At 52.4% G+C, this 12719-nt stretch overlaps 1 protein-coding gene and 1 long non-coding RNA gene across 4 annotated transcripts in view; one reads left to right on the top strand and one right to left on the bottom strand.

Moving 5' to 3' along the window:
- DNAH2 (dynein axonemal heavy chain 2) overlaps positions 1 to 12719 on the top strand; it is an 87907-nt gene that overhangs the window by 61039 nt on the left and 14149 nt on the right. For all 3 annotated transcript variants that reach the window (XR_013376620.1, XM_077892768.1, XM_077892767.1), the window contains 7 exons: positions 1006 to 1216; positions 1402 to 1518; positions 1677 to 1818; positions 2457 to 2626; positions 2733 to 2849; positions 11863 to 12027; positions 12530 to 12655. Coding sequence is in view for 2 of the 3 variants with exons in the window: in XM_077892768.1 (XP_077748894.1) it covers positions 1006 to 1216; positions 1402 to 1518; positions 1677 to 1818; positions 2457 to 2626; positions 2733 to 2849; positions 11863 to 12027; positions 12530 to 12655 (1048 nt within the window). In the remaining variant the exon portion in view is untranslated. The remainder of the gene's footprint in view (positions 1 to 1005; positions 1217 to 1401; positions 1519 to 1676; positions 1819 to 2456; positions 2627 to 2732; positions 2850 to 11862; positions 12028 to 12529; positions 12656 to 12719) is intronic.
- LOC144310991 (uncharacterized) lies at positions 4954 to 6114 on the bottom strand. The gene is made up of 2 exons (XR_013376624.1): positions 5717 to 6114; positions 4954 to 5177 (listed from the first exon to the last, which is right to left on the bottom strand). It is a non-coding gene; the product is annotated as an uncharacterized LOC144310991 (long non-coding RNA).

Below are 12719 nucleotides of genomic sequence, written 5' to 3'. Positions count from 1 at the left end.
TGCCATGACGTTTCTTTCTCCAAGCACCACACAATGGCCAGTGCCATATCCGCCCAATAAGACAGAGACCAGTCCTCTCCCCTCCGCCTTTCATGTCTTCTAAGCTTGGCACTGCTCTTGAGAATCATATATTCATTTTTTAAGCTGAATCAAGTGTCTTTTCATGTGCATGACACAGCAATAATTTGCTTTGAAAGATGTAAGACAGATGTAAAAAGAAACCCACCTAGTTTATTGGGTTCAGTATTTCCATCAAAGTGAAGAAAGAGCCTTTTGTAATAATGATGATCATCTGCTTATCCGCTTAACATACTTCTGAGCAGCTGTTACGTGCTGTGCACTATTCCAGGTACTGGCAGTCCCACAGTTTGCAAAATAAAGCCCTTTGCCTTCCCTGGGCACCAAGGTGGCCAGTTGCCAGTCACTGTGCTGAGCCCTTCGCACACATTTTCTCACTTCATCCAGAAAATAATCCTGCATAGATTTTTTTTTTTTTGGCCTGTACAGTGTTGAAAACTTTTTAAATAAGTTGCTAGCATTTAACAACATGGGAGGCTTAGAAAAATCCAGATTTCCAGCTTTTCTTTAAAAATCAGAAATTGGGTCAACACCAAGCCCGCGTTCCTTTCCATGTGGGAAAAACGGGGTGGAGATGAGGGGTGGCCATCCCCTGGGGACAGGCTTGTGTTTGCTGCTTTGCTGCAGCCCCTGCTTACTGCAAGTGGGGAGCAGTGGGGAGCACCTCACAGAGGGAGCGGGTGTGAGGACAACAGCATCTAACAGACTGCTTTGACAGCGGCGGCACATAGAATAAACCAGAGGGATGAGAGTCTGGAAGCAGGGAGACCAGCTGGGAAGCTGTTAGCAGTGATTCAGGCAGGAAATGATAAAGACCTGATGGTGGTGGTGGCAGTGGTGGCAAAAGAAAAGGAGATGGGGACCCATCCGGGGCGCTCCTCATTCTGGGGGCCCAGCATCCCCAGCACCTTCTCCTCCGCACCCCAGGTTGCTGGGGGAGAAGCGGCAGGAGCTGCTGGACCAGGCGAACAAGCTGCGGACGGGACTGTTTAAGATCGATGAAACCAGAGAGAAGGTCGAAGTGATGTCCCTGGAGCTGGAGGATGCCAAGAAAAAGGTGGCTGAGTTCCAGAAGCAGTGTGAGGAGTACCTGGTCATCATCGTGCAGCAGAAGCGAGAAGCGGATGAGCAGCAGAAGGTGGGGAGCCCCGTGCCCTGCCCCCCGCCGCACTCCCCACCCTACCACTACCAGCACCCACGGCAGGGGCTTCCCAGTTGCCCAGTGACTGTCCTCATGCCTTTCCTCATTTTCATCACTGCCACAAACACTGGCTCCCACCTTTGCCCGAAGTGAAGACGAAACCCTGTCCTCTTTGTCCCTAGGCGGTCACAGCCAATAGTGAGAAGATTGCGATCGAGGAAGTCAAGTGCCAGACCCTGGCTGACAATGCCCAGAAGGATCTAGAAGAGGCTTTGCCAGCCCTGGAGGAAGCCATGCGGGTATCAGAGCAGGAAGGCCAGGGGAGGGAATGGGACCAGTCTTCTTCGTCCTTCAAGTCCCAGGGGAAGTGGGAAGAGGTGGGCAGGCCTCAGCTGGGACCTGTCCTGCTACCTGAGTCGCCTCTGGCCCTACTCCCTAAGTGAGTCCCTCTGCCCAGGCCCTGGAGTCCCTGAACAAGAAGGATATAGGGGAGATCAAGTCTTATGGACGGCCCCCCGCCCAAGTGGAAATCGTGATGCAGGCAGTCATGATTCTCCGTGGCAACGAGCCCACTTGGGCAGAGGCCAAGAGGCAGCTAGGTAAGCTAGAGAGCCACGGCAGGACCCATGCCAGTTCACCGCGCTTTCTAAATCATCTGCTGTACGTCAGAGACCAGTGAGGCGTCCCTCTGACCCGCAAGAGCAGATAGAGCCTAGTACGAAGGAGGAGACTTCTAGCAGTTAAGATTCTTTGGTCATAAGTAACAGAAAACAACTCATCTTTATGAAAAAAAAAAAAAAAAGAAATTTTTATAAAGATTTAGGAACACATGTCAGAATCCAAAGACAGCAATGCCTTTGGGGGCCCCCAAGGGACGAGAATCAGAAAATGTGAAACCAGAGTGTTGGTAGAATGAAGCCTGCGAGCCATTGGTGGTGAGCCCTGCCCTAAAATGTCAGTGTGTGCATGTAGAAATGATGGTGCAGGTGTGCACATGTGCGTGTGCATGTGTGCATGTTGGGACGGGTGGGGGGTTTAGCTGAGAGTGTCCAAGGAAAGTGGTGGCAGATGGAGCTAGGGAGATTGGTGAAGGTCCTGGCAGCTTGGAGGGTCCAGGGATGGAGCAAGTTTGGGGGTTCGGGGGGATGTCGGGATGAGGTCAGACGTTCCGGCCTTGGCAGCTACGCCTGGGAATTGCTAGGCGCTCAGGCTGAGGCCCCCCTTTTCCACCCCCCAGGGGAGCAGAACTTCATCAAGTCCCTGATCCACTTTGATAAAGACAACATCTCAGATAAGGTTCTGAAGAAGATTGGGGCCTACTGCGCCCAGCCCGACTTCCAGCCTGACATCATCGGACGGGTGTCGCTGGCCGCCAAGTCCCTGTGCATGTGGGTGCGGGCCATGGAGGTGAGCGGGCAGCCCTGGGGCAGTGGAGGGTGGGGGGAGATGCTGCGGGAGGCCTAGGGCGGGGTAGTGGGGAGGCAGCCACCACAGCCCGGCTGTCCACCCGCAGCTGTATGGGCGCCTATACCGCGTGGTGGAGCCCAAGCGGATCCGGATGAATGCCGCCTTGGCACAGCTGCAGGAGAAGCAGGCGGCGCTGGCCGAGGCCCAGGAGAAGCTGCGGGAGGTGAGCCTCAGCCCGTCCCTTCCGCAGCGGCCCTCCCCGATTTCTGGGGAGCTTCACGGCCACCTCTGCCTCACTGTCCCGTGCACGCCCCACCCTGTGCCCTCTGGGACGGGCTGCCCTGGCTCAGAGAGCAGAGTCCCTGGCAGTGGGTTGCAAAGGCCCTGCCCCAGGGGAGCCCCTCCAGACACTGACCCCTGGCCTGGTAAGCTCTTGTGGCCTGGGGAGGTGGACCTGGAGATAGAGTAGCTGACATGGGGGACCAGGCAGGAGTGAAGCATTGTAGTGGAGGCCCAGAGCAGTGGGGGTGTGCCTGGCTGGCTGCAGGGAGAGGGAGCAGCCCTGTGGCGCAGGCCAAACTCCCAGGTGCCTTCCTAGGAGACACGGGGCCGAGCGCCTCCCATGAGGCAGAACGCAGAATGATAGTGTCAAGAGCTCAGAGTTCTTCCCCTCTCTCTGTACGCCTCCTACCCTGATTCAATAGGATTTAATATCCAGGTGCTGTGAACTTCCAAAGGTATAGAGAGAATCGAGCGAGGGGCCTCCCTCATGCCTTCTGCTCCCCTTCCTGGAAAGCAGCCTCCTTACAACTCCATGTTTATCCGTCCGGCGCTCGCTGTTCCATGCTTACATAAGCACATTTTTGTCGTTTTTTCCACATTATACACGCAGCTTCTAGGCCTTCCCGTCTTGTGCACGGAAGCTCCTTTTGTGTGGGCACATGTGCTTGCACTTCCCTCTTACCCTGCAGGAGGGTGCATTTGCTCCTCTGTTGCCCTTTCTGATGGAGATATTCATTGTTTCCAAGCTTTGGATCTTTGTGGGTCCTCAAACTTTGTTGACGCTAGCTTTAACCACAGCACGGTTCCAAGTTTTTATGGATCCAAAGCTGGTCCTACCATTTCAGAATGTTTCACCAGAAACCACCAATGAAGATCATGCAGGCCTAACCCCCTGGAATGGGATGAGGACCTCCCCAAGGTTTAGTGAAACAAAGTGACTTTCCGGTTTGGAGCAGGGCTAGAGCCCAGGCTTCCTGGCCCCAGGCCCCACTCTCCCCGCTTCGGACAGAAGTTGCTGTCAGAGGGCAGCTGCCCGTGGGGCCTCTTTCCATTCTGATTCCGTTGGGGCAGAGCCGCCCAGGCTGGGCGAGCTGCTCCTGCCTGCACTTGCTCCTCCCCACCCTCTTCCCCGCCTTTCCCCATGGCAGTGTCACCTCCCAGCCCCTCTCAGAGCAGCCACTCCTTTCCTCTCTCTAATGAGAGTGAATAATCACAGAGATGGAGATTTATTTGGAAAGGTTTCTCACCCCTGGATGATTCATATCCTGGGATGAATAATTAGGAAGTGTTCTCTTGACATGTGAAAAGTGGGGCCTGCAGGGTCACCAGCCAACATCAGGCGCTGGACGAGCATTCAAGCATTCGTAGGGCACCCAGTGTCAGGTCCCTTGAGAGCCCTTAACTGATAAGAGGAAGCAGACAAGGACCCCAGATTTCCCTTCCGTTCCTGGACAGGCTCTGAAGTGCAAGAGCCACGTGTCCGGCCTGCCTGCCCTCACCCATGCGGACATGGTGCTGAGGCCCCACCCCAGACAGGCTAGGGCACAACTTGGCAAGAGCCCAGAAATCAGCATTTTGAAAGCCTGTCAGAGCTAGCCACGGTAGGAGGGCCCGACCTCAGCTATATGGCTTATCGATTCAGATCTTGAGTACATAGTCTTAACCTTGACTCCCTTGCTTGGGAACCCTGAAAACCTCTTTTCCCCCAGCCGGGGTTACAAACCACTGGCTTAGTATTGCCCCAAAAGGCTCTGAAATGGATCTGAGCAGATTCCTCATCGACCTCAAGACAGCTACTGTATACCCAGGGCTGAATGCTGGCCTTCTCTCCCCTTGCCCATCCCAGTTATGTCTGGTCACCCCACCCAACCCAGCGTGTCACAGGCTGTGCAGGGAGACTGTGTGGCAGCGGTAAATGCTGTAATAGTATGAATAATCCATAGAAAGTCCACACATTTGAATATAACCCTGGGGGGCGGGGAGAACGACACTACATTTCAAAGATTCCATCCTCATGTGAACTAGAGTCCAAACCAATTAAAATCTGAAATCAAATTATCTTGCTTTTGAGAGTTAAAAATCTAGAATCTAACACTGTCAAGTTAAAGTCCCCAAACCATCCAGTTTCTTCTGCTCAGTCTCAGCCGAGGGGTTCCTAGCATGGGGAGGAGAGCCCGTTTCTTTCAGCCTCAGCCAGGGCTGTCACGCGCTGGAACCGGGCGACATGCCTGCAGGGCCGCAGAGGCTGCAGCAGTTCCAAATCAAGTCTCTTGTGAGCAGCATTTGAAAAAAAAAATTGGAGGAGTTAATAAGGCATACATGACTTCCAGATAAAATTATGTTCCTGGGAACCAGCCGTTCTTGTTGCCCCAGAGACCACAGTAAAAATTCAGCGGTGTTTGCCGGAGGGAGAATTCATGGAGAAAATCTTGCTTTTAGCTCCACCGGTGTGTCAGTTATCAGGATACCGTGACCTGTGAACTTAAACTGGGGGAGCCTCCCACAAGACATTAATATGAGATGTCATCCAACCAAAAGGCATTTGCTACATCGAGGGCAGGCTGGAAATCCATACGTGTGTATGTACTTTTTGGAGATGGCAGTTATCACGGTTAAAATACAAGATTTACCCCTGCAGATCCACCATCGCCCATCAGAAAGCATAGAATCGAGTGGCATGAAGATGTTCACCATGCCTTGCAGGGCACCGGTCCTCTGCCATCTGCATCTCAGGGCACAGCCTTCCTCCTCATCTGAGTGCCCCAAGTGTTCCAGGCATAGGTAACACCCACCTGCCGCCTACCCTACCTGCATCTCCTGGAATCTCAGCCCAAACGGAATCCTGGTGGCCCACAAGCCTGTGGACAGACCACATGGACTCAGATCCATCTGCCACGATTGCCTCCTTAGCCCTGAACGCAAAGAAATTGAAGAGCGACACAGCTGGCCTAGCGCCACGCAGGCCTGGCAATCACCACTGAAAGCTAGAACCCGTAGCGCACACAGATCACATCGTCTTACTGTTGGAAAACCGCGCACGTCCTATGTTGTCCTCGCTGTCCTCAAGCCTCCATACCCCGCCCCCACTGCGAGCCACTCGGGGCAGGTGGCTTCTGTGCCGTAGCCATGGCAGCCTTCATCGGGAGGCCACCCACCCCTGCAGCCCACATCTTTCCTTTGACGGGTTCTCACTGCTCACAGTGGGACAGTCGTGCCTCTCCAGAAACAGCCACCACCCACCCATGGACAAAGCCACCGTCATCTGCCAAGGTCAGAATATCGAGGCGACGGCTTTCCTCCTACCCCCCTACCATCCTGCGACAGCTGTTAGAAGCCAACCGGGGCAGCCCTGGTGGCTCAGCAGTTTAGCGCCATCTTCAGCCCCGGGGCGTGATCCTGAAGACCCGAGATCGAGTCCTGTGTTGGGCTCCTTGCATGGAGCCTGCCTGTGACTCAGCCTCTCTATCTCTCTGTGTTTCTCATAAATTAAAAAAAAAAAATCTTTAAAAGAAGACTGTACCGGTGCAAAAACCCACCCAGCCTAATATGAGCCCGTACAAATCGTCTGCATCCACATCCCAAAGTGTGCGCGTGACATGCCGCCCCTGCATCCGCCCAAAACCTCTCAGTGGGTTTCTGAGTCTGCACACATACTCTCGAGGAATCTGAGCAAGCTGAGAAGCTGCCTTCTACCCCTGGGGTTCTAAACACACTGGAAAATAAATCAAAAGGGGTTTGGCCAGAAGATCCCCTGTAGAGACCATGTGGGAGGACGTGGCTGACACGGTTTGTGAGTGGCCTCGCTAGACGTGACCTGGGCATCAGACACACATTCCTGGTCTTGGGCAATGCTGGGGGCCAGAGTGGAAAGGGGCTGAGCTCGGCTGAGCATTCTAGCTTATTCTCCCTGATTTCACCACTCAGATCAGCCACACACGTCCCCTGGAGAAGGAGTGTGTGAAGCCCTGAAGAAGTCTTCCAGCATACAAGGGCATGGCCATGATTAGGAATTGTAGCAAAGCATGGCCCCAGAAGAAAAAATAAACCCAGAGATCATTCGGGTTATGGAGAAGCACTTAAGCAAACTGAAGGTAAAAATTGGTATCATCAGAGGGTAATTAAGGAAGAAATGACACCCAGAAAGCAGAATGAGGATGGTAAGAGGGGCACCTGGGTGTCTCAGCAGTTGAGTGTCTGCCTTCAGCTCAGGTTGTGACCCCGGGGTCCTGGGATCAAGTCCTGCATCGGGCTCCCTGCAGGGAGCCTGCTTCTCCCTCTGCCTGTCTCTGCCTCTCTCTCTGTGTCTTTCATGAATAAATGAAATCTTAAAAGAAAAAAAGAGGACGGTAAGAGAAAAATCACCAACAGAGAAAAAGAAAGAATTCCGGGAAAATTAAAAACAATCAACATCTGACAGTCAGTAGAAGGGTGGGAAGACAGGGTCAAGGAATATGAAAAGCCACAACAAACTCAACCCTGCAAGAGAGCTACGAGACCCGAGACCTGATCCTTCCGATAAGAATTCCCACAAGGAAATTCAATAGGAAAATACTTCACAATCAGCACGGCATGTGCAGTGACCTGCAGGTGGCTCAGCCAGCCACCAGGTGCATGCGACAGCAACCCTGGTCACAGGCACGTTTGGGGCTCTTCGTGCATTGGGCCACTACGGTTGACCTAGAGAAGACGGTGACTTCTGAGTGGGAACATTGTTATCAATCTCGACCATGTAAAAATAAAAAGATGACCATAAAGGTGGGGGAACAGGGGAGATTGGGCAATGCTTCTGTAGTAGATAAGGTAAAACAGGGTTTGAAGATGTTCTTCAGCGTTACAAAGGTAACAACAGTAGAAGCATTAAAACTGGTAGGAGAGGGGTGTGCAACTCTTGATCTCAAGGTTGTAGGTTAGAGCCCCACATTGGGTGTAGAGTACTTTACAAAATAAAGAGTGGGGGGGGATCCCTGGGTGGCTCAGCAGTTTAGCGCCTGCCTTCAGCCCAGGGTGTGATCCTGGAGTCCTGGGATGGAGTCCCCGCATCGGGCTCTCTGCAGGGAGCCTGCTTCTCCTTCTGCCTGTGTCTCTGTCTCTCTCATGAATAAATAAATAAAATATATTTTTAAAGATTTTATTTATTTATTCATAGAGACAGAGAGAGAGAGAGAGGCAGAGGGAGAAGCAGGCTCCATGCAGGGAGCCTGATGTGGGACTCTATCCCGGGTCTCCAGGATCACACCCCAGGCTGCAGGCGGCGCCAAACCGCTGCGCCACCGGCTGCCCAATAAATAAAATCTTTAAAAAAACAAAATAAAGAGTGGGGGCGCCTGGGTGGCTCAGTCGGTTGAGCATCTGCCTTCAGCTCAGGTCATGATCTCAGGGTCCTGGGATCGATCCCTGCATCGGGCTCCCTGCTCAGTGAGAAGTCTGCTTCTCCCTCTCCCTCTGACCCTCCTCCTCTCTGTCAAATAAATACATAAAGAGTGAAATCTTAAAAAAACAAAACAAAAACCTAGTAGGATCAGGGAGAAACAGGTGGCGGTGTGGAGGGTCAGGGGTGACACCTGCCTCCATCATAGCATCGATGTAATAAAAATAGTTTTGAATGGAGAAATCAGGAAACAGCCGTGTGGAATGTACTTGTGTGTCCACAAGATGCCTCTGGAGGAATATTCAAGAAGCTGGTCACACTGGCTACCTGGAGGAGGGAGGAGGGCCGATGGAGGGCAGGGTTGGGACACTGTCCAGGCGCTCATGCCTTCTGAATTTTTGAGCGACTTATTCACCACGTAAACGAAAAAGAAACAGCCGTGTCAAGATGTGCTTGCGCACGTACAAGGATATCCGTCCCAGGATTGTTAATAATAGAAAATGTGGGAAAGACACACATGTCTATCAGAAAGAGACTTGTTATATAAATTATGGTTCAGTCATTCACAAGATTCTTTTTGCAGCTGCTAAAGAGAATGAGGCAGCTTGACGAGCGCCGACTTGGAGACAGGGAAAAAAATAGTAAAGCACCAGTAATGTGCCAGCATTTAACTTCATGGAAAAAAATCCACGCAGGCATGAAGCGCTTCCTGAGCGCCAGGCACTCTTCTATGTGTGAGGACTGAGCAGGCGAGCAAGGCTCTGCCTTCACGGAGCTTGTATTTATTCTTGGCGGGCTCTGTCTGGAAAGCTTCTGGAGCCAGCAGCCAGCAAGGGGGGTGGGGGTGGGGGGCAGCCCAGGACTGGGAGGAAGCTGGATGCCTCACTGTGTGTACGCTTCCTTCCTTTTGAAGTGGATTCACTGTTTATGAAAAGACATATAAAAGAGGGAAATTATTAAAAAAGAAAAAGAAAAAGAAAGACAAAGTTGTGGTTAGGTGTGATAATGGGGTTATGGTCATGGTCATGTGGCAAATGTCATGGTTTTGTTCTCGGGAAGCATCATGAAGTCTTGAGGCTGGGAATTTCATGAGTTTGTAACTTCCTTTGAGATACTTTGGCCAAACCCAAGGCAATGAGATTAAAAATAGCAACATGTGAACAACTGTTAAATGTGACAGGCGGGGATCCCTGGGTGGCTCAGCGATTTAGTGCCTGTCTTCGGCCCAGGGCATGGTCCTGGAGTCCCAGGATCAAGTCCCACATCAGGCTCCCTGCAGTGAGCCTGCTTCTCCCTCTGCCTCTCTCTGCGTCTCTCTGTGTCTCTCATGAATAAATAAATAAAATTAAAAAAAAAATGTGACGGGCCTAGAGGTGTTTACCATAGGATTCTTTTCCTTAGGTTCGAGATTTTTCATAATTTTTTGTTTGTTTTTTTAAAGGTTTTTATTTTTATTTATCTATTCATGAGAGAGAGAGAGAGAGAGAGAGAGAGGCAGAGACACAGGCAGAGGGAGAAGCAGGCTCCATGCAGGGAGCCTGATGTGGGACCCGATCCCGGGACTCCGGGATCAGGACCTGGGCTGAAGGTGGCACTAAACCGCTAAGCCACCCAGGAATCCCACAATTTTTGAATTAAAAAGATTAAAACTACAACAATTTTAAAACTGCAGATTTGTGTGTATATACATATGTAATGTATATTAATATTTAATAAAATACATACATATATATTTGTAGCCTAAGGGGGCACCTGGGTGGCTCCCTCAGTTAAAAGACCGACTCTTGATCTCAGCTCAGGTCTTGATCTCAGGGTTGTGAGTTCGAGCCTTGCATTGGGCTCTGTGATGGAGGTGGAGGCTACTTAAAAGAAGAAAAGAAAAAAAAAAAAACTAGCCTAAGTATAATATTCAAAGATACAGAGGCAGCTGCCAGAAGACATAAGAGAAATACTTAAAAAAGAATTTGCCACAGAAAGGCAGGACCAGGAGGCAGCCAGAGGACTCCTGCTTGTCATTATGACCCTTCCATCATATCATTTAGGTCTTTAACCTTCTGCACAGATTTCTCATATAAAAAATAAAAACCGTGAAGACGACAGCACATGCGAAATGAATAGTGAAACACAGAACGGTTGTGGGCTGCCTGCCTCTCCACAGACATCTCCACGGGAAGCCCAATTATAATCAGCGTTGCTGATGAGTGTGGACCCAGTGCAGGGTTCATGTGAACCGATGACAGGTGGCACACAGCACGGACCACAGGATGTGTGGCTTCGCCTGGGGATGATGCCTACCGTGCGGGGCAGGGGCCAGGGTGCCCCTTTCGAAACCTCCAGATCCCCAGGTCTCACCCCGTGGTTCTGTAGATATTACTGCTGTCTTATGGATGGCCGCTGAGGCCCCACCTAGAGAAGCGGTCATCCGAAGGTGACGTTTGGAACCTCTACTCGGCTTGAAGGACGACATCCTGGGGAGTCGGGTGTCCCATTTCCCTCTGGCCCAGGTACCGCTTAAGTGCTCTGTGCCAGGACTGCACTCTCCTTCCAACCACCCGACGAGGCCTGTCTGTGAAGCAGGGCAAGAGGGCAAGCTCCGCACTGTTGTAGGCTGCCTGTCCCGGGGGGGGAGCAGCAGGAAGGGAACCAATGTCTGTCCTGTGTGCACTGTGTGCCAGGTGCTTACAGCCACGCCAGACCTGTGCGCTTCGTGAAAGTGGGGGGGGGGGTGACACAGCGAGTACTGTGTTAGCTAGTCGGGCACACGTCTGCATCCTGGAAGAAGCTCATCAGGCTTGTACTTCAGATCTGAGCGACAGGTGCCAAGCTCAGCAGAGCCTACAGGTGGCAATGAGTCCACGGGAGCTCTTCTTCTTTTTTTTCTTTTTAAAGATTTTTACTTATTCATGAAAGACACACAGAGACAGGCAGAGACACAGGAGAAGCAGACTCCTTGTAGGGAACCCGACGTGGGATTAGATCCCAGGACCCTGAGGTCACAACCTGAGCCGAAGGCAGGTGCTCACCCACTGAGCCCCCCAGGTGCCCTTAGGGAGGCTTCTCTAGTAGGGAAAGCTCCTCCCAGGTCCCCATCCCTATGTGGGTCCTTAGACCTGGGCCTTTCTCTGGAACAGAGCCCCTCACCCTCTCTCCCAACAGTTCCTGGGACCATTTCTAGATTTTTCTTTCTCCAGGTCCTGCCACAAAACACCTGCGTAGACAGGCAGGTGTTTTGTGCCATCTGACCCTCTCCTGCCATCATATCTCGCGTGGCTTATTCTGCCACAAGAGGTCCGCCTGCAGCCCAGTCTTGGGTTTCACCACAAGTGGTTTCCTGGCCTAAGGAAACCGTGGCAGAGGGAAGGGAAAGAAAATTCTTTTCATCACGCATGCTTTATCTCGTTTTCTGTATACAACAGCCTTAGAGGGCAGGTGTTCGTATCTGTATTCTGCATGCCTGGAACCCGGGGCACAAAGAAATCAGTTCACCCCGAGGCCACACAGCCACAAAATGCCAGACAGGCGATTCGAACCCAGAGCCGTTGGGCGGCCAGCGCTGTGTTCGACCCTGTGCTCTGGTCCCTCCCAGGTGGCCGAGAAACTGGAGATGCTGAAGAAACAGTATGATGAGAAGCTGGCGCAGAAAGAGGAGCTTCGCAAGAGGTCCGAGGAGATGGAGGTGAAGCTGGAGCGCGCCGGGCTGCTGGTGTCGGGGCTGGCTGGCGAGAAGGCGCGCTGGGAGGAGACCGTGCAGGTGACTTCAGCGCCACCAATCGCCCGCCCTCCACACCCCCTCCCCGCGCCCACCAGTTCCCAGGGTTCCACCCCTTTCTGGCTGAGGGACAGTCAAGGGACAGGGGGACATCTGGGGATGGGTGCAGGGACGTCTGAATGCGGGGTGGGAGTTCTCCCCCTATTTCAGGAGAAGAGTAGAAGGAAAGACCTTTGTGCACTTTAGGGGTCACACAACAGGGCCCTCTCTGTGGCCGGCCCACCTGGTAGGAACAGTCCTGGGGCATCTTGTCTCCGCCTTTACTGAGTTCCTGGCTTTGGGAAAGGGTTAGGCCTTATCACCACAGTGTAAACAGAACTGCTGTTAAAGACAAGGTGTGTGGGGGGGAAAGACTCAAAAGTTATTAGAATCAGTTTAGAGCCCTCAGGGCCAAAGGTTCAGGACAGGGGAGGCACCTCTTTGATCTAGACAGTGTCTTAAGGAGGAAGCCTGCAGGGCTTACACCCCCCTTGCTGCCCCCCAGGGCCTGGAGAAGGATCTGGGCTACCTGGTGGGTGACTGTCTCTTGGCTGCTGCCTTCCTGTCCTACATGGGCCCCTTCCTGACCAACTACCGGGACGAGATCGTTAACCAGATCTGGATGAGGAAGGTGAGGCAGGGCTCGGGCAGGGCTCGGGATCCCCGGCAGGGGCCAGGGTGCCAGGCTCAGGTCT

The sequence above is a fragment of the Canis aureus genome, chromosome 3 (genome assembly GCF_053574225.1).
Source record: "Canis aureus isolate CA01 chromosome 3, VMU_Caureus_v.1.0, whole genome shotgun sequence".
NCBI lineage: Eukaryota > Metazoa > Chordata > Mammalia > Carnivora > Canidae > Canis > Canis aureus.
The sequence above is the reverse complement of the archived record's forward strand: the minus strand, read 5'-3'. Positions and strand labels throughout refer to the sequence as shown.